This window comes from Brassica napus, chromosome C5 (assembly GCF_020379485.1).
Source record: "Brassica napus cultivar Da-Ae chromosome C5, Da-Ae, whole genome shotgun sequence".
Classification (NCBI taxonomy): Eukaryota; Viridiplantae; Streptophyta; class Magnoliopsida; order Brassicales; family Brassicaceae; genus Brassica; species Brassica napus.
Window position 1 is genome coordinate 30,746,423 of NC_063448.1, and position 22,563 is coordinate 30,768,985.

Genomic DNA, 22,563 nt, shown 5'->3' on the forward strand with positions numbered 1-22,563 from the left:
TACCCTGACCAATCGTCGAGCCCTTGATACGATCCTGTATTTCACAAGTAGACGGATCAAACATAACTCTGGAACCAAGTTCAGTAGTCAAGGAGCTTATACTGATGAGGTTTAACCGAAACTCCGGTATAAACAACACATTCTTGAGAAGAATATGCCTGTTTAATTGAATATTGCCCACTCCACTGATCTTTATAAAAGAACCATTAGGCAAATTCACAGAGCTAGTCACATTCATATCCAAAGAAATGAAAGATGCTTTATCATGAGAAACATGATGTGTAGCACCCGAATCAAGAACCCATGTATTGGTATTAAGAGTATGCCGAGATACAGTAAGTATGCCAACAAAACAAAAGGTAGACTGAGAGAAAGTGATACCCGGGAGATCAGTAGGTGTCTGAGATGTAGAAGCATCACCTGAACCAGCAACTGCATTACTCTGAAGTTGAGAACTAAACAGGGCAATGAATTGTTGAATCTGATCTTTAGAAAGATTCCCAATCAAGTTGTCAAGTGGAGCAGGTTTTGCGTCTAACTGAGTAGAAACATTCACTTGAGGAGTCACAGAAGTTGAAGGTTTCTGAAACTTCTCAGGTGTCTTTCCTTTCATGTTATAACCCGGTGGAAAACCATGCTTCTTGTAGCATCTCTCAGCAATGTGACCAACTTTGTTGCAGAAAGAACAAATTGGTTTCCCTTTGTGAGCACCAGACTGGACATAGCATATGGTCGAAGTATTCTGAGGTAGAGTAGGAGACTCAGAGACTTGAAATGCAGCAGGTGATATAGCAGAGGTGAAGCTCTTCTGGCTATCATCCTGATCAAGAATGTTATACACCTCTGTTAAAGAAGGTAAAGTCTTCTTCATGATGATCTGACGACGGATGACTGCATATGACTCGTTGAGACCAGCCAGGAACTTCACAATCTTAGCTCGTTCTGCCTTTTGATGAAGACGAAGAGCTTTCCCACACACACAAGGATCATCAGGTTCTTCACAGTTCTCCAAATTACTCCACAATGTCTTCAACTTAGTAAAGTAATCAGAGAGGGAAAGTGAACCTTGACGCAAATCCTGTATCTCCTGTGTGAGGTTGTAAGTCCGAGGAAGGTTAGTCATATGGAATCGGCTATGTAGATCATTCCAAACATCCGTCGCATCATTCAAACGAAGAATACTCCGATAGATCTGAGTTGTAACCGAGTTAAGAATCCACGACTTAACAAGGCTGTTACAACGAGACCATACACGAAAGTTTAAATCAGATTCAAGAGGACGAGGAAGCGATCCATCTACAAATCCAATCTTATTCTTCGCATCTAAAGCTATCTTCATGGCTGCTTCCCAATCATCAAAGTTCGATCCATCAAGCTTCAGGGAAATGAGAATCAGACCTGGATGATCGGAAGTATGCATAAAGAACGGAGAGTGAATCGAGTTCGTAAGATCGACACCGGTAATCGCCTGCGAAGCCTGAGAATCCGGACCAGAGATCGCCGGAGAAGCTATCGGAGCTGTACGGGTCGTCAAACGAGTCGATCGACGAGTTAACTTCTTCACAGAAACCATCGCAACTTGTAGATCGATAAAGCACGAGCTCGAGCAAGATAGATCAAGTAAAAATCAAGCTCAATATTAGCTCTGATACCATATTACGAACATGGTTGCTTGGGAGAGAAGAAGGAGATACAATATAAAAATATCTCTTGTTTATTAAAATGAGCATTTACAAGTATATATAGTTAGGATTTACAATTGGTTAAGATAACCACACTTCTAACTAAACCACTAAACCGGGTATATACATCAATATAAGGAACAAAACCAAAACCTGTTGATGAACACCGAGAGAGGAAGCTGTGATGCAAGAGACTTTGAAGTTGTATAATGAATGACTCCATGTTTCAGCCTCTCGTGGATGGAACACACTACTGTACGTCCTTGACCATTCTTCAAAATCCGTAGAATGAAAAAACAGATTAAATCATTTCCTTTGAACCACAAAAAGTTCATACGCAATATTAGAAAGTACGTATAACATAACCTTGTAACAAAGCAAATAATATAATGTTCAAATGATTAAGCAGAATTGCATGTTCACGGATCAGTAAATAAAAAGCCTAAAAGATTTGAAGGTGGATGAAATAGTACATACATCCAGTGAGCATCTAACTACTACAGTAAACTAAACAATTGTTTGGGCTACATTAAGGGGATGATGTTCAAGGGAAGGAAAGCTTACCTTTTTATAGTCGCAGTTCCACCGTCTTTCATGGAGGAAGTTCGCATTCAAGGTAGATCGTGGGTGGGTGAAGGATTTAATAAGGACTTTAAGAAGATGAAAAGTAACTGGTAGCTTTCGGATTTTAAGGAAGAAGATGAAACAGGGATCGCAGAACTCGATTGTTTATCTATCTCGAATGGCGGAGATGAAAGCAAACAAAAACCTAATATCAAAAACAACGCTAGATTTGGTTTACAGTTAGGGATACTGGCTATGGGCTTTGTGACTGGAGCAAAATTAAGGCCCAGAACAAAAACGAAATCCACATAACACAATCTTTAATGAAACGCTGCGGATTTGATTTCCTTGCCACGTGTCACGCCCATATAATTCGAATTTCTGACCTGTCTGCTGAGGTGGACAGCTTAGGAGTGAAGCAAAGTGTACTTTATATATAAAGATACATAACAGAGTAAAAGATTGAACACAAGTTAACAGTTTCCAGGTATTTCCATAATAAAGTAAAAATCCTACAATATATATATATTATATTTTATAAATAACAAAACCCTTTAGTTAGAACTGAGATAGACATATTCTATATTTGGATAGATTATAGAGAAGACTTTACAATATTAATTATAATCATAAACATATAAAATAAATTAGAACGTCTATTTTATCTTTGTAAAAAAGGTTATAATATACATCCTAACAAATTTAGATCAATATATCAAAATTATTTTTGGATTTCAGGTATTGTACATTAAAATATGTAAAATATTCTTATAATGGTATTGATATTTCATATTTTTGATACTAGGTGATTTTCCCGTGCTCATGCACAGACATAAATATTTATAAAGTAATATGCTATAATAATTGATTGATATTTACTTTTAGTTTTAAATTAATTTATAATTTATATTAATAATATTATATTACTTTAATTATACATATGATTTTGGATATTTTATATCTAATCGGTTTTGTAGTTTTACAGGAGTCGCTTGTGACATAGGGTCACTTCAAGTTTTTAATTGGCCAAGTGGGTCGCTTGAAGTTTTAATTGTCGAAACGGGCCGCTAGGGGGGAGAGAAATAAATCGGTGACGAATTTGGCCTTATGACCCGTAATGTTCTGGGCCGTGACCCATGAAACTCTTGAAACTGACCCAGACGAAACGACCCTAAGACTTAGCGACCCAAGCGGCCCAGAAGGTTTTCGCACGTGTGAGTTCGAGATTTTTTTTTTTTTTTTTTGGGTGACTGGTAGCAAAGGTTAAAGGTAATATTAACCATTCCTTTTCCTGCCGTTCACTGTTTTCTGATATTTGTGGTAATATTAATTAAACTAATATGTTATAAAACGCTAACTGGGTAATGGTGAGAAGCAGCTAAGAACTGGTGTACAACTAAAAGAAGCAACCCTACGATAAGAAGATATTCCCATCCTCTGAGGCCGTCGATGCTTATCCACCGTAACTGAAAAGGATGGAAACAATTAGCGGTGGTCGGAACGTCGGGTCAAGTAGTGGTGGCACAGGCAGTAAGGAAATCAGGACCAACACCGGCGAAGGTACAGAGTTTGAGCTCTAAGTTTCTGTATTTGTTTTTACAATTGTGTGCTTCCTCTATTTGGCAAATGACACTAACGGGTGCTCATGCTTAGACCGTAGGTCTGTGTAATTCTTGCATTGTGGTTATGGCTGGGAGGTGGATAATGTTTGACAATGGAGCTTGGGATTTCAAGATAGACAATGATAGAATGGGTAGAGCCGTCGATTCGTCCAGAATTAGAGGTGCTGAGGAGTTAAAAACGTGTATTGTAGCTGCGTATGGGCTTTTGGGAAGGGAAGTGTTAGCCGAGATGTCGTATTGGCTGAATGATGGAGAGAGTGAAATGGTGGGCCTAGTGGCTTCTCCCGTCGAGATAGCAATGGACAAAGATTTCAGGATTTTCAAGGCGCTTCACCGGGCAGACAAATCCGTCAATCTCTTCGTAATATTAAGAGAAAGTGTTGGAGGAGAAATGATATTTCTAAGGTCGGAACGAGTAATACGGGTCCAAATGAATGCACCCGTTCGACCTCCTGATGAAGATGTTGCTTTTTTGATGGAAGTTCAGCAAATCGAAGAACGTTACAAACGCAACTCTCAGTCTGGCGGCATGGTTGCGACGTCAAAGGACCAAGACAAAAGCGGAGAAACTCTTGACGACGGGAGTGGGGCTAATCCAGAGAATTGCGAGCAAGAAAAGGGGAATGTTTGTGGAGATGACTTGGCAGTGGATAATAGAGAGAATAAGGAAGGCAAAGTCGAAGAAGGAGGTGCAGTAAAAACGGCGCCAGATAATCTGCCTCAACAAATCTGTCTCATAGAAGATACGAGAACGCTAAGTGTTGAACAAGTTTCATTGGAGAATGGAAATAATGGAGGAGCTCACGAAGATGTTGCTGCAGAAGATGAAGGCGATGATAGCGATTACGACTACAATGGCTGACATGATTATTGTAGAAACGATTGCGTGACGGACGACGACGACGATTTTGTAGAAGGTCCAGGCAAAGGAAGAAGTGGTGGACAGTCTGGTGGGAAGGGTATTCGGCGTCCTGGCGGTATTGGTGGCACAGGGGCTGCAAAATCGGCGTGTGGTAAGAAGCAACGATCACGTGGAGGTGGATATATATCCAAAAATAACGATTCTTCTGTGGAAATCACCGATCTAGCAAGAGATCTTGGATCACCCTCCAGATTGGACACATAAGTAACAGAGACCGAGGTAGGTGTTGATGTTGTTCTTGTGACGCCCCCTCAATCTAAAAACAAACACACCCGGGTGACTGAAGATAATGATGATGATGCTGTTGTTGACACTCCTATTCCCCAGCCGGCCGCATTTCAGGGTGAAGAAGTATTGACGAAAGCCGGAGATAATGTAAGTGGTACTCCTACAGACGTTGGTTGTGCGCCCAATCAAGCAACAGAGGCCGTTGAAAGTGGTGACATATGTCTCGAAACTCCCCCAAAACAATATAACACGCACAACCGTGAGCTCGAAGATGAGGACGATGTTGATCCTCCTGTCACCGCAACTAGACAAGTTCAGGGTGGAGAAGCATTCATGAAAGGCATACAAGTACCAGATATGTATGGATATAATGATGTAGATGGTGTGTATAGTAAAATGTATGGAAGCAGCTGCAACCCTCTTGACATGGACTTCAGCAAGGAGGACTCTGACATATACGTGGGAAGGGCGTTCAAGCACAAAGCGGAGTGCAAGTTGACGTTGGCTATCTACGCAATTGCTAAGGTGTGCACGTTTAAGCTCAGGCATTGCAAACGCAGACTGACGGCGAAATGCTACGAGAAAGAATGCAAGTGGAGAGTAGTGGCTGTTCAACTCGGTGATTCTCCAACTTATCTGGTTAAAAAGGCAATTCTGAATCATGTATGCGTAGCCGACGTTAGAGGGAAGTATAAAAAACATGGTACAGCCAAAGTGCTTGCAGCTCTATTGCGTTCGAAATACGAGAGGCTCTACTCTGGGCCGCGTGCTATGGAACTTCCGGAAATGTTGCGAACGGAATTCAACTATACATGCTCATACTGGAAAGCTTGGAAAGCGAAAGAACTAGCGATTGCATCTGCGCAAGGAAAAGAGGAGGATTCATACAAGATGCTACCACAGTACTTCCATGTACCAAAGCTAGCAAATCCTGGAACAATCACCGATATTAAAACAGAAAAAGACAAAGAAGGAAAAACAAGGTTTAAGTATGCGTTCATGTCCCTGAAAGCATGCATCGGTGGATGGAAGTACCTGAGGAAGGTGCTAGTGGTGGACGGCACCCACATGTTTGGAAAAACAAGGTTTAAGTGCCAGCGGACAAGATGCTAACAGCCGCGTATTCCCGATTGCTTTCGCAGTAGTGGAAAGCGAGAACACAAAATCTTGGACATGGTTTTTCGAGAGGTTATCTACTATTGTAGAGGATGGTTCTGATTTAAGTATAATATCAGATAGATGCGCAGAAATTTACGCAGCGAAAGATAAATGGTACCCACGTGCACACCATGGTATTTGTCTCGTACACCTCCAGCGTAACGTTAATGATAAGTTTAAGGGGCTGCAACAGAAAGCAATGGTTGGCAGAGCTGGGGATGCGTTCAGAGTTTCGGAGTTTAAGGAGATAATGGAGCTTATTAAACTGACGGATTGGAGATGCTGGGATTATTTGGAGAAGATCGACAAGAAGCTATGGACACGTTCACATTTCGAAGGGGAGAGATTTAACGTGATGACTTCTAACGCTGCTGAATCGTTGAATAATGCTCTTCTGCCCGCTCGTGATAGTCCTATAATGGCATTGTTCGAGTTTATTCGCCGGAAGCTGTGTACATGGTATGTGAGCAGACGCACCGAGATCAGTAAGATGAAGGGAAATGTTCCAGATAATATTCAAAAGATACTGGTCGAACAGCTGGTGCTATCAACGGGCCTTCTAGTTATGCCATGTTCGACTTGGTTATTCGAAGTTACGCACAGGCCAACTAATTTTGGTTTCACGGTTGATCTGGATAAACGAACTTGCACTTGCCTCGAATTCCAAAAGCTTGGTTTGCCATGCCGACATGCCATTGCTGCTGCTTCTTGCCGTAATATGCAGTACACCATGTTTGTTTGCAAACACCATCTCAAAGAGACATGGGCTGAAACAGTTAGGGGTATCATACTTACGGTTCCGGATCCAAAGGATGTTGAAGTGCCAGCCGAAATACTAACGGTTGATCTTTATCCACCAACGACCAAACGAACGAAGGGAAGACCATGAATCAAACGTAAACTGTCCGCAGGAGAGATACCGGTAAGACTGTGGTGTTGACTTTGAACAATAATTTCAGTAACGTATAGTAAATTGTCCAATTATACCAACTTTATTGTTTACATCAGGGGGGGAGCAAAAAACATAAGGCGAACAAGTGCTCAAACTGTTTTAAGGAAGGTCACAAGAAGACCACTTGCAAGGAAGTTAAGCCCTGAATAGAGGATGTAGAAAGTCTGTATTTTGATAAAAACGACCAACCTCATTTTGGAATGTATTTTTATTGTAGATCACCGATGAACCTGTGTTTGTTTGGATATGGTGTACGGAACTAGTGTTGAGGTGTACGGGATTTTCGTACTAAATATATTATGGTTGTAGCACATATTTGTTGTACACCTATAGTTGATCAATAGATGCATAACATTAATAACAAAAGTAGATATTATATCCGAATAATGTCACAAGAAGATCACTTGCAAGGAAGTTAAGCCCTGAATAGAGGATGTAGAAAGCCTGTATTTTGATAAAAACGACCAACCTCATTTTGGAATGTATTTTATTGTAGATCACCGATGAACCTGTGTTTGTTTGGATATGGTGTACGGAACTAGTGTTGAGGTGTACGGGCTTTTCGTACTTAATATATTATGGTTGTAGCACATATTTGTTGTACACCTATAGTTGATCAATAGATGCATAACATTAATAACAAAAGTAGATATTATATCCGAATAAAGTAACAACACAGAGGGAAAAAAAGTATTTAGTGTACTAGCCGAAAACAGAACTTGGAGTAGCATAGAGTTTGTCAAAAAACTGCAGACAAAAACCGAAGCTATTACATGTAATTATAGTTATCAATCATCGGAATGGATACGACCTCTTCTCCCCCTACGTAGTGAAAGATCCGCCTTGAGTCCGCTAACATTTTGAGGCTGACCAATTAGGGGTTCATCACCCGGAAGAGCCAAAATGTCCCTTTGAAGATTGAGAGTCTGATAGACCAAGTTGGGGAGAACAATTTTTTTGTCCGCATCAGACTGACGAGACATTTCGATGATCTGGTCATAAGCCAATCGACCAAAGACTATCGGCTTTTCTCTTACAAACGCGAAGAGAAAACGAAGACGCTTTTTTAGCATTGCATCTACATGGAATCCATGTAGCCAGTTTAACTCACACAGTTTGTAGAGGCAAAGATACTGTTGGAGGAGCTGTGTTAGGGAGAAAGGCTCCCAGTGAGTACAGCGACCACCGGTTAGGAACGCAATTGCCTGCGACAGATCACCATCCTCCCATGTGTGAGGTTGTTCCACAATTGGAGTCATAAATAGTTGATTAATCACAACGGGGTCGAAATCGAAACGACATCCCCTGATATAAACACCCGCGTCCGAACCGTATAGGTTAGAGATGCATTCTCTAACCACCCTTGGACAGAAAGGCCGCACATGCAAAACAGTGTACATCCACCCAACATTTTCTACTATTGAGCGAGCCTCAGCAAATCCCGGATCATCTAACACTAACATCCCCTGGACTAAAAACCCTCGTAAGCAAAGTTGTTGATACTTACGGAAGCTTACTTCAGTTAAATGACGATTAGACCATGGGTTTGGCACCGGTGGGCCGGCGATAAAGAACCCCCGACTGGCTTGTAGCCGCGCTTCAAATGTCATAAAACGAGGTTCTTCCTCGGCCGGCTCAGGTGAGGAACTTGAGCGGTAATCTGAACTTGTGGTGCTGTATTCACGACGACTGCGATGGGTGGAGGCAGATGACGAAGTCGACATTTTTAGGGTTTCAATTTTTTTTCTCTAATTGGATCTAGAAGATGAGTACGAAGGAGAAACAAATACAGTTTCCGAGAGGAGATAGTGGTTTTCGAGCAGCGCACCCGTCAAGTCGGTCTGTCTTCCTCATTAATGAAAAAGGTGGATGAAGGGACCACCAACGCAACGAAAACATAATCTTTGGGCCATACGTGTTTAACTCCCAAATTAAGTTAGGCCTAAAACTTAATCCAGCAACCAGGGTTGATTAAAGCACCGGTGTACAATGATAAATGGAAAGTAAGATTTTTAGCGTATATAATGATTAAATGTATTTTCATTGGAAAGATGCAGTTGTAACTAAATTGTAAAAGTCAATATACTTGTCAATATAGCCGTTGTTAGTCATTTTAAACGAATATAGCCGTTGTATATGGGTTGGAACAGATTATAACGGTTAGAATTAATTCCTATTTAAGGAGCTGTGCCTCCCTCGCACTCTACTCGCAACTTTCTCAAACTATTTTTAATATCCACAAACTAAGTGACCGATTGGTAAAATGACGGATATGGCGGATCCTTACTATGCGGAGATGAAGCAACACAAACGGGATGCTGACTGGCTCTTTGCTTGCATGTATGCCAACTACTGCATTCCTAAGAAATGTACGTGCAGTGGTGCTATAACGGTCGAAACTGACGAGAGATGAAGAAACTACTATGTATGCAAAGTTTTTGAGGTTAGAATGGTTGTTACGCTAATCACTAGTTCGAAATTATTAAACGGTAATCAATCACATAAATATTATTTTCCTTCTAGGACGATGGTTTGCACATCCGACGTGTCTGCCATGACGCAATCGAGGAAGAGTGTTATGTGATGAAAAGTAAATTTCGCGAGGAGGTCTCGCTCCACCGTAGGCTGCAATTTGAGGTTGAGGAAATGCTTAAGGATATCCAAGAGCTTAAGAATTTACTGATGAGGGGTCGCTGATCGAATCTTATCTTCAATTTGATGTAATGTTATATAATATCTTTTGTAATATATGTGGGGTCGTTTATCGGAACAATTGTATCATTTACGGTGGGTGATTTGTAATGTATGTGGGATCCAATATACAACGGTTGTATAACACGAAATGGTGCCTAACTATGTTTAACTTATTTCCCACAAACATATAAATAAAACGAATGGTTCGGTTGTTTATGAACACACAACCTTAAAATGAAGCACGGAGATTCTACAGTTAGATAATACAATACATTGTTCCTAAAATCCGGTCTCCTTGAAATACACCAACAGGAGACCTTGGTAATGATGTATCGAGATGGTTTACGCGAGGAGATACGGGCAGAGCTTGGGGTTCACGTCTTCTCAACCATTGACGACATAATGCAGGCAGCTTTAGATGTTGAAGAGGGTGATGAATCTGATGAATCAGGGAACCGGTCGAAAGAGAAATCCCGAAGCGGAGAATGTGAGACATCGGGTGATACCGATGGCTCTACAACCGAATCTGACGAATCGGGGAACCGGCCGAAGAAGAAAGCCCGAACCGGAGAAGATTTCCTTGAGAACTTAGACGGAGAGGAAGAAGATCCCGGCTAGGCGGATGACAATGATGCTTTTAACGATAGTGACGGGTCTGTTCCGCAGGGGGTCGGAGGGAGCGATGAGGAATCCGATAGTAAGGTTGATCTTGAAGACCATAAGGAGTACCATGAGGAACATCACAGGAGCGAGTCCGAGTCAAGTCGAGAATCCAAGTGATCAGAAATATGGCAATAGATTTATATGTATTAGATTTATATCAACTTAATTTATGTATTAGATTTATATGTGTGCTACAATATGTTCTACACTTTAACAACAAAAAATGTACACCTTTGATAATATGAACTAAATTTATGTATTACATATTACCGAGATGAGTATACCTGCATAGATTTTAAAATCAATCATAATTAACTAAAGATTTTTAAATCTATCATAATTAAGCATATTACCGAGATGGGTATACCAGCATAGATTTCAATCATAAACCCGTACACCTGCCGCTCATATCCGATCATAACGTACCTCTATCAAAATTAACCATATACTGGAATAAATATAATATATAAACACAAAACAATAGTGTCTGCAATTTAGCTACACAATGAGTTGTACACCCTTTAGAATAAGTTGTACACGTTTAGTTATTTATAGTACGTGGTATACATGGATAGACTTTAATACGAAAGTCAAACGGAAACACAGTTTTAGTCCACAATAATGTATCTGTACTTTTCTGTTGTAAGACCGACGCATCATTCGGCCCAATGTAAGTGGTATCAAAGAACGAAAGTTGGTGTAAACAATTGTCATACCCGTTAAACCGTTAACTGTCCTCATACCCATTAAACGGTTAAGTATTTTTATCTTGCATCATTTCGTTTCGTCCCTATGATACTCCTTCGCTAGTCACATCATTTCATCTCTGTTTGTTATGCAAACCTCGATTATAAATTGGGTTGACCCTATTCGATTTGTGGAAGCGGTGACACATTCTTGTCGTAACGTATAAACAGAAATCTCCTAAAAATGGAACAATTCCCTATACTCAGCCTCCCGCCTGAGGTCCAGGGGTTAGTCGTTAAACGCGTGGCACATAACTCCTTCGAAGATCTTTTCAGACTCCGCGCTACTTGCAAGGCTATGCGTTCGTTGGCAGACGATGAAGACGTTTACGCTTTGTTCGATTTGTTTAAATACCCGTGGAGGCTTAACGGGTTTAGGCTCCGTTACCTATTGAGAAGATGCTATGCCCAGGGAAACCCAAGTACACTTTACATCAAGGGCGTTGAGTATTTTTACAGGCGAAATATGTACGTTGAGGGTCTTGATTTGATGAAGAGAGCAGCCGATGCTGGATTCGAGCGAGCCTCGTATACCTACGCCATGACAAGCAAATTATGGGATGATGATGGCGACCACTTCAGGGGATTTTCAAGAGACTACGTCGCTAAGATCGGACTGCTGGTAAGATCCTCGGCTGGATTGTGGAATTGGGACCATAACGACTACTTCCACATAAGGAGGCACGTCTTTATATCAACAGTCGCACCGATATTTTACAGCTGTCCTTCTTCTCCTCTATTGGAGGGACATTGGGCATTATGGGACATCGACAATAGGAAGGCTGAAGACATGTGTAACCGGTGCTTCTGGATAAAAGAGGTTGGTCTTTTTCTACGCGACTTCAAGGCATCCTCCGGTCATCCAAACTGAAACGTGGCGTTAAGACTTGTTGGATGGTGGTAATCTTCATGCACACTACTCTATCCTACGTACACCGCTGTTAAATTGTTGCACACCAACAAATATTTCTAATCTTTCGAAGAGAATACTATTATGTCAATTGAAATGTAGGATACTATTATGTCAATTGAAACGTTGGATACAATTACAATTTCGAAGAGAATAATTTCCTTGAGTAATGCAATCTCCTCAGTGTTTTTCTTCAAGACTTTCTCCATCTCGTGGATCTGATAACCAAGGTTTGCAATCTCACCGTTGTTTTTTGGGCATCTTCGTCAATTCGATCGATCCGATATTCAACACGACCTAAGCTACGTATCATGGATTCGTGGTCGTCAACTGTTTTCTTCAAACGTCGGGTTTCGTCTTCGATAGCGGCGGTCCATTCTTGCTTTCTGTGCAACCCATCATTCTGGAAATAGGATTACAACTTACCTTTAAATATTTGGAAGCAAAGCCAACAATTACATAAAAGATTACAACTCACCTTGAAATCTTTGCATACAAAGTATTTCTTCGGAATGGCTGCCGCTTCTGTAGAGATCTGAATGATAATTGCGCTTCCGCAAGGACAACGATCCGGGATTCCAAAGTTGGAGTCGTTCACAGCGTAAATCATGTCCACATACGAGGCACCATCCGAGCTGCTGGAAGTCGACATCGAGGGAATTTTGCTGGTAAAGGAGAAAGGGAGATGTTATTAGGTCGAAATTGGAGAAAGGAGAAAGGGAGATATTATTAGGTCGAAGTTGGAAAAGTGCTCGTCACTGTGCACTTTATTTCAAAATTTAAATTAAAGTAAATTCAAATTTCGGTCCGGGTTTCCCAAAAATCCGGCCCAGTCCAAACCCTAAACCCGACCCATTTACATTTTTTCCCAAAATTCTTTTCTCCAATTCGATTTCAGTCCTTTTTTGGTGTTCATTATTGTTCTCCAACTGGGAAGAGATATGGAATTCGGTGGCAGATCGAGCTATAAGGGAAAGGGAAAGGGAAAGGGAAAGGGTAATGAAACCGATGTGCGTTGTTTCTGTGCGTTCCGGCGAAGAAATGTAAATCTTGGACAGACAAAAATCCTGGTCGGATGTTCTACGGGTGTGAACGCTGGAAGGTAGAATAGTAGTATTGTGTTGTTATTTATCGAAGGGGTTTTCATTTCGTTTATCTTGTAGAGTCCACTTGATTGTGGGTTTTTCCAATGGATCGATGAGGAAGAACCTTTTGGATGGCAAAAGCAAGCTCTGATTGAAGCTAGAGACGAAATTTCTGAACAAAAGCGGACTATCATGGAATTGAAGAAGACCATCTCGCACCTCCAGAGTGATTTGGGCAAAAATGCAGAAATAGAGGAAGACATCATTAACGGGTTTCTAAATATGTGAAGAGATGTTTAGTTTGTCCTGCAAGCTTGTATTTTGGTATCTCAACATCTGTTGTAAACGTGTTATAACCTATGAATTAGTTATGAATTAGTTATTTAAATTTGCAAAGGTATTGTTCCAACAGAAATTATATGTAGTATTGGGATCGAGGAACTACATTTGGGAGGAAACAGCAGATGTTAAAACATAAATGACATAGGAGAAAACCAGAGAGATTTCCCTGTCAATAATATTTAAAGGATGTTTGCAATGTTGACGCAAATCCAAAATAGCCTGCAGTTTTTGCAATCACCTTCTAAGTTGTCTGCGTAATCATGGCCATACACGCACCTGGGTGTCTTGATAACGCCATCATCCGGGAACTTGAAAGATTCCCCATATTTGTTGCAGTTCAGGTCTTCCGCTCCAAAGGCTTTCAATTGGTTCTCTATGGATTCTCCCATTTCACAAGTATCATCCGATCGAAGGTCATGGTGATATGCAGCGAACAGCTGAAACACTTTGCTCGCTTCCTTGTCGTTGCCAAGACAAACATTGAATATGGCGACAGCTAGGGTTGAGAATCCATGCATTGGGACATTTGGTTCCAATATTTTAATACTCTCCTCAAGTCCTATGCTCGGTGCTGTAAGGAGACCTTCATAGTAGATTGCCTTTCTGTTGCCAGCACTGACACATTTGAGATGAAACTCTCGGAACTGACAACCTTGGCGTATTTGACATGTGACGAACCCGTCCTCCATTTCACTAACATCGCACTTCTTCAAGACTGAGGGCTCGTGTGCGAGGGCGTAACCGCGTTTTCTAGCCCGCAGAAAAGGGCCAAGATTGTAAAATGATTCCTCTCCGACAAGCTCAATGATTTTGCACACAATTTCCTGGGGAAGATTAGGGAGTACGTGAGCTTCCATACTATTGGGGTTACTTGTTGGAGTTTTTTTGTGGTCTGTTTTATGGTTGGTATGAGAGGGATTATAGAAATTTAATAGACAGGTTTGTAGAGAAAATGTGTGAGGTTAATACGAGAATTTACTGTCCCACCTACATTTGAAACCTAACACTGTCAAATCATGTTTTAAAGGGTCAATAAAAAATCAATTATTTCGTTTGGCTCGGTATAGGTTCAATGCGTCTCCTCGATATAATGACTTATACGGGCATGACCCTTCGCTTGCCGCCGTCCGCTCACTATAATTACTGAATTTTGGACATCATTTGCACAACGCTGAAAACACAATCTGGCTATAATGGCAGAGATGACTTTTCTAGATCTCCCTTCAGAAATCCAACAATTGATTGTCTCCTGCGTCGCAAAAAATTCCTTTCAAGATCTGTATAGACTCAGATCTACTTGTAAGTCAATGCGTGCGCTGGCAGACACGCCTGACGTCTATTCTTCGTTTGATCTGTATAAATACCCTTGGTGAACAGGCTTGCGTGATACGTTGTTGAGAAGATGCTACGATGTCGGAAACCCAAGTACTCTTTACATCAAGGGTGTTGAGTATTTCTACACCCTACAATGCCACGAAGAAGGTCTTGCTTTGATGAAGAGAGCAGCGGATGCTGGATACGAACGAGCGTTGTATACCTATGCAATGACTCGCAAACTCTACTGGGATGATGAGGAATACTTCGCTAGTTTTACGAGAGAAGCAGTTGGTACAATTGGATGGCTTGTTAGAATGGATGATGTTCCGTGGGTGCCGGTCGTTAGCGAGGGGTTCTTAACAAAGAAGTTCATGTTCATGTCAACAGATCGACTCTTGTTTTATAATTGCCCCTGTGCACCTACGTTGGATTTCGATTGGGATCTGTGGCAGATGGAGTTAAGCAAGACTGAAGACATGTGTAACCGATGCTTCTGGATAAAAGAGGTTGGTCTTTTCCTCCGGGATTTTCGTTGCGCCACGAGTTTTCCACCCTTCGACAGTTGGCAGTAATTATTATTTGTTGTAATGCATTTACCACATTAAGCATTGTTCTAATTCCGTTTTCGAGTATAACATTAGCTGTTATTTTGGAAGGTGACGTATACCATCAAAGCTAGGAGACAAACTCCAACATCGGTTTATCGTTTCTTTACTCATACAATTATCATGAAAAGATAAGACTAGGTGTACAACATTAAAACAACGGTGTACACGATTTATAAACCAAACAATGCGTTTTACATAATATAATACAACCACCGTTAAAAGGTCTAAGAAAGTCAATACATATGGTTGATGTGAAATGTCAGACTTGGTGTGCATCATTACGCCAATGGTGTACGATTTTAAAAGGCCAAACAAAACGTTTCACTTTATATTGTACACCAAACGTTACAAGGTCTAGCACCGACAATACATGTAGTTCATTTTGTTCAATGATGTGACTTTATATAATACAATCAAACATCACGAATAATTCTAATTATAACACAATAACATTCGCAATCATTTTGTTCAATGATGTATACCTTCACGTAGTTACAACAACATTACAACAACGGTGTACGAGGGTTACAAGGTCTACCAAAGTCAACACATGTAGTTGGTGTGCAGCGTTTTAACTCAGGTGTACATATCTAGAAATACCAAAGTCAATACCGATAAACTTTTTTGTTTCTCGATGATCATAAACGCATAATCACACAAACACACCATAAATATACCATTAAGTTCCATTTCGTTCACACAAACATAAGTACCATTGGGTTCGAACAACATTCTGACAAAGAAAACAACTTCAAGTTTACTCATTGTTTACTTTAGCATCGCCCACGAATTCTTCATAGCAGTCCATTGCATACTGCTCTCGAAATCTGTCAACATCTTTGTCGGTAATCCGACTCATTTCCTCCGTTAAGCCGGCAGCATGCATCTCTATGAACTTGGCAGCACATGGCCCACAGTCGCCACCCCTTTTGTTGTGATAAATGCCTTCTGCGCGGCTCCAAGAGTAAATTCGAAGACCTTCCTTCACCTTATAGCATTTATGCCCCGCATATTTTTCTAATATATAAGGCAACGACTGTACAACCGAACACATATGTCCTTCCGCAACCTCGATCTCAGTATGAGGAACATAGGAATCAAATACCGTCACATGACCTTCAGTCAGCTTAATGCAGAGACCAACCCAGTGATCTCCACCCCAATTCATCGGGGTGTACACGGTGTCGACATCGCGGCCAAGTCCCAACTTCATTTTCTGCCCCTTGCTCTTTCCTGTCACATACTGTGCTACGTTTTTCCCCCATTCGAACTGCAGCTTATCATTGTCTGCGCTAAAGGCACTCCAGTTTGACTGAATGGTTTTTATAAAGTACTGATCCAAGATCACCATCCTCTCCTTCTGTAGATAAATCCCGCGACGCCTCCACAACATGTTCATTATCACATGCATGTGCTGTCCCAAAAAAATATGTAACAAATATTAGTTACATAAGGTGACTGTCAAAGGTATAATGTGACGACGATGCAGAGCTTAATAGTACCTCGTCAGACATCCATTTCCCCGGTTCAGCAATTTCAAGGAAGAAGTGATTACACACAGAGTGACCGGTAGCGATATCCCACATCCTGCAAATTTAACCAACAATCAGGAACTTATGCACGAGTGTATGTATATAACCTTAAAAAGAGTTAGAAACTTACTGCTCGGGGTTTTCCCTCAAAATTTCGGCAAACTTCTTAAACTGTGTTCGATTCGTTTTGGCAATGGGCTTATACTCAACCTTCTCCTCGCTCTTAAACAACTTTTTCACCCTTGGGTCAGGGGTGTACACTCCAGAAATCTTGCTGGATCTCATGCGATGCCGTTTACCACCACTGCCCACATCTTCAGAGTCCGCATCCGTTTCACCACACAGATCACGTGGGTTCTCTTGTATCTGGCTATCAGTGGACATGTCGTCTTTACAACTGTCATATCTCTCTTCGTCCTCCGTCCCCTGTAATTCAGCGTTGATCTCCTTAACACTTGCCTCACCACCCGCCTTGGGAGGAGCAACTTTTCCAACCGCCTCCACAGGCTTTGGAAACTCCATATTTGATGTTTCAACGGAGTCAACAGATTGGGGCTGTTTGTCTGCCGTCCTCGCTTCTTCACCACCGTCAGGATCCTCCTCAACGAACTCACCACCGTTGTCGCCACCCGTTTTCTAGATGGAGTCAGTAACCTATGTCAACAGGTGTACACCAAAAATAAAATGTACATGTGTACACCAATAATAAAATGCACACCTCCTGCGCAAAGCCAATCCCGACCGTTGGTGTCATGCGGGCAGCCACGGACTTGTTTTCTTTTGGCTGTGCACCCTCCCCACCCCTCGTTGCCCTTATTTCCTGAAATTTGAAATCAGTTAATTACGCTCTCTGAGAATTGTCGAACAACAACAGACCTAAACCATTGCCTAAGATATAACTACCTCGTCCGCCCCCGGGATTTCAGAGTTGATCTCCTTCACAAGTGCCTCAACAAACCCCATAGGAGCAGAGACTTGTTCAAGCCTCTCTCCATCATTCTGATTTGATGTTTGACCGGACTCACCACCGTTGTCGGCACCCGTTTTCTAGATGGAGTCAGTAACCTATGTCAACAGGTGTACACCCAAAATAAAATGTGAATGTGTACACCAATAATAAAATGCACATCACCTGCGCAAAGTCAATCCCGGCCGTTGGTGTCATGCGGGCAGCCACCAACTCGTTTTCTTTTGGCTGTGCACCCTCCCCACCCCTCGTTGCCCTTATTTCCTGCAATTTCAAATCAGTTAATTACGCTCTCTGAGAATTGTCGAACAACAACAGACCTAAACCATTGCCTAAGATATAACTACCTCGTCCGCCCCCGGGATTTCAGAGTTGATCTCCTTCACAAGTGCCTCAACAATCCCCATAGGAGCAGAAACTTGTTCAAGCCTCTCTCCATCATTCTGATTTGATGTTTGACCGGACTCATAGCCCACCGGTGGAGCACCTACTCATTTTTATGGCCCTCTCCACCTTCTGGAGCACTTCTTTCCTGCATCAGATCCGTTAATAACGCACTTCAAGTAATGTACAACAATAACAGACCAAACTTAATGTGACAGATATAACTACTATCTATGATATAATCAGTAGCGGACACGTTTCAATTCCGGTGGATGCAACCTTAGATTTCGAGGAGGGGTTTCCATCCCATGAAGGATGAAAGGAGCGTACACTACCAACCGAACTGTAACAGTTCGGCTTTGTTTTCTCCCATGCGACTGGGGAGCCTTGCTCATACCGGTACGTTGGGTTTCTTTTCTGCCATGCCCCCGGGGAGGTTACCGCATGCTGGAAGGTAGAAGAAATCCGCAAATATTCACAACTATTGTTATTACCACTACTTAGCCAAACACTACACAACTAATTAAGATGCAAACGAACCTCTGCTGGTAACACATAGGACTCAGGCTCAACAACTAATACATCTCCAAACAGGACGAGGGCATTCGATTGTGTTTCTTGCTGCTGACCATCCCCCCCAGCGCTGGGTTAGAAGTCTAAGCAATAACACAACAATAAAACTATCTATCACATTACCTGATCGCCTTTGTTTCCGCCGGATGGTGGAAAACGTGCATTGTCATACTCGTTTTCTTTTGCATGATCATCATCATTCTGGTGACCACTTTCTCTCTCTGATGAGGGTGTGTTCTTTCTGCTCACTTCCTGGAAAACGGCAAAGGTGTCAGGACAGTAAATGACCACGAATTTGTATATTATGCAAAAAATAACTTCGGCGTACAACCTTTGTCACCTCCTTTCCACCTCCAGATCGACGCCGAGGCAACATTTTTTTCCCAACATGCCGAGTGCCAACCGTTTTCCTTTTTTCCCCCTTCCTGTTTCGCCCCTCGGTTTCACTCACAATACTATCATCAGGAGACGGAGTGCGACGCACCTGCGGATCATCCATCGCTTTCCTCTTCCTAGCGTTGCGTTTGCTCCCCTCGGGCAGACCCAAACTCTTGCAAATCAGTGTCCGCAACTCTTCAATATTGTTCTCAATCCCCTCAAACCGCTGGGATATCCAATGTTTTAAATTTTCATGCGTACACCTCTCTGAGCATTGACGATTCTCTTCTCCGCTGTTTCCAGAAGAAGAAATATCTTCAACTTCAATGGGCGCTGTATTACGCGGTCGCAAATTTCTCTGGCGTACGGGAGTGGGAAGAGCTCCCTCCTCATGGGCAGCATCTGGAACCTTAAACTTGGGGGAAAACGACTGGTCACCACCTGGAAAGTCCTCAGGTTTGAATGTTTCCCCACAAAGTAACTTCTGCACCAAAGAAGTAACTTGCCTATCTTCATTCTGGTCCACCAACAGCAGCCGTTCCTCATCAGGAATCACGGTGAAGTGGACAGAGAGCTGGAGCCAAGCAAAAAGCAATGGAAGACACGTGAACCACAAAAGCCGTAACCATTTAACTTCACTGTATTTTTGCATCCGCTGTATTTAAAACAAAGGGAAAACAAACTTACGTCTGGGTCTTCCTCGACAGCGACTATTCCGTTGACTGTGAGAATAGTGGACGGCGAAGAGCAAGCTCCGGGGGAATCAATGAAAGTGGCGGTGTTCCCTGCGTCGGGAATTTTCTCCAATAGCAGAGGCACAACATCAAATACGAACAACTGCAGAGCAAGTGGAAACCCATAGCAAACTGTTGTCTTTTGCGATAGCCGATCACGCATCACTTGCAGTGGGTTCTCACCTGGTGCGACAACAAGGGGAGGCAGGAAACGCGGCACGGTCGTCAAGAACGACTCTCGACCCCACGGATACGCTAAAAAGCTCTCAACGTCTGACAGCATCTCAACGTACCTGGGCGTTAGTTTAAGATCTTTGCTACTGGGGCAGAGAACACCATCAACCAACGCGATCAGAGCCAAAGGGAGCCGTTTCTCCACAGCTAGATATTCATTCCCAACATGCGCAGTACACTCAGGACTGTTAACTTACCGACAGCCGTATCAAAGAGCTTGTTCCACATCGTCGGAGGAAGAGATTCAGATGCTTCCGAATCCTGAACATCGAAAGCTCCGCAGTTCAAACCTGTAACATCTCGGAATTCATCCAGCGAGAAACATAGTGGATCGGGCCCGAAGGTGAACCAGAACTCGTGTCTGCGAGCCGTAACGAGCTGTCGGCTGAGGAGGCAGCCGATGAGCTTCGTAGAGTTCTGACAGCGTACAACGGGAAGCTCAAACAGCCCCCGAAACTGGGAAGCCATCAAAGTGTCCATCGCATCCGTCCCCTTTAGAGCAGCAGCAACAGAACCGATGACGTGTGATTTTGAGTAGATGTTTACTCGCAACTTTGTCGGGTACGCACCATATGCGAACAGTCTTCGGGGCAACACAGATGAGGGCACCCCATCAGAGAATTGTCCCCCTGAGGAATCACCATCACCGGGGCCGTCCTCAGATCCAGAATCTACAAATAGAAGAAAAATCGATAACTCAAATAAATGGCTTCGAACAGAAAACGGTGTCGAGTAATCATTACTAAAGAATCTGTCCGATGACATGCAAAGACGGAATCCACATGAACGGAGGTGGACGAAACACATACCCGGATAGCGGTGCTGTTTCACAATAGGGCGCTCCGGGAGCTCCTCGCCAGAGGATCTGGTCTGACGACGAACGGTTGTCTGACTTAGCTTGGACTTCATCATCACTGCAGGCGTCGTCTGGGGTCTAATTATCGCCGGGGAAGATTCTCCAACGGCTGCGACAGGCTAGGGAACACTGGTGGATCTAGGTCGAAAGACGAACAGTCCTCTCAGACTTTCACAGTAAATGAATTTACCAGAAGGTCGTTTACCGCCCAGTGTAGGTAAGACGACGAAGTTAATGACCCGGGTTTTTCGGGAACCGGGAAAGTCGCTGCAATTCTCACGTTCGAGAGAGGAGTGGCACTTCCGATATTCCACAGCTGGAGTAAGGATCGTTTCGTCTTTTGCTTTCAAGTCGCATAGGGTCACAAATACAGGCGACCCATTTCCCGAATTAAAACTCCGCGCGGCCCAAAGCCCGAATTATAAACTCGAAAGTGACCCACTTTGCCAATATTTTCAGTTTTACAGTCAATTTAATTATCATTTAGACATATTGGATTCTATCTATTTCTTTGAATTCAACTATAATATTTTTTTATTTTAAATATATTATTTTTTGATTAATTTTCTAATTTTTATTTAGGTTTTTTGATCAATTTAATTATCATTTGGACATATTGGATTCTATCTATTTCTTTGAATTCAACTATAATATTTTTTATTTTAAATATATTATTTTTTTGATTAATTTTCTTATTTGTATTTAGGTTGGTTGTTGTTTTAGATATGTAAGTATATTTTAGTAAGATTATGTATAACTTAAGATATATTATTCTTAGAGTGAAATAAAAAAATTAACTAAAGTGTGTGATTCCAAATTACATAAATTAATATAATGATAATATTTGAAAGTCTCATGCATATATAAAATTTTACAAAAGAACTAAATTGTAACAAAGAGTTAATATTTTATTTTTCATTTGTTGATATGTTTTAAGTCATCCTACAATTTATATATTCTTACTGTAGTTCTATCTATGGTTTTAGATATAAAATGGATTAGTCGAGTCACTCATGTTGTAGTTATTCGATCAAAAGGTGTTTATTGTTAAAATTTATTTTAAGTTTTTTAATATCTCTTAAAATATGCAGTAAAAATGTGATTGTTTTGAGAAATTATATTATATAAGTAAAATATAATATATATATTTTGCTGTAATTGAAAAATATTATAGTCAACTAAATATATGAAAAAACATTTCTATAATACTAATTATAAATTATTTTTTGTCCATTAAACATATATCAGTTTATGTTACTTAATTCTTTTATGCAATCATCTAAGAAAATAGATAAATATTTAAAAAAAAATTCTATTACTTTGAAAAAATATATATTTGTATTGTGTAAAATTATGTTTTAAAAGATAAATAAATTTTTTTCTAATATCAAGATAATTTGTGTGATCTCTCT

The 22,563-nt window shown here is 41.4% G+C and overlaps 1 protein-coding gene across 1 annotated transcript; it reads right to left on the reverse strand.

The window, feature by feature from the left end:
* Positions 1–16,485: 16,485 nt before the first annotated feature.
* LOC125587889 lies at positions 16,486–22,329 on the reverse strand. Its single transcript, XM_048759189.1, has 2 exons — positions 17,156–22,329; positions 16,486–17,080 (listed from the first exon to the last, which is right to left on the reverse strand). The coding sequence occupies exons 1-2, from the start codon at positions 17,545–17,547 to the stop codon at positions 16,939–16,941; spliced, it is 534 nt and encodes a 177-aa protein (XP_048615146.1). The 5' UTR covers positions 17,548–22,329; the 3' UTR covers positions 16,486–16,938.
* Positions 22,330–22,563: the final 234 nt, after the last annotated feature.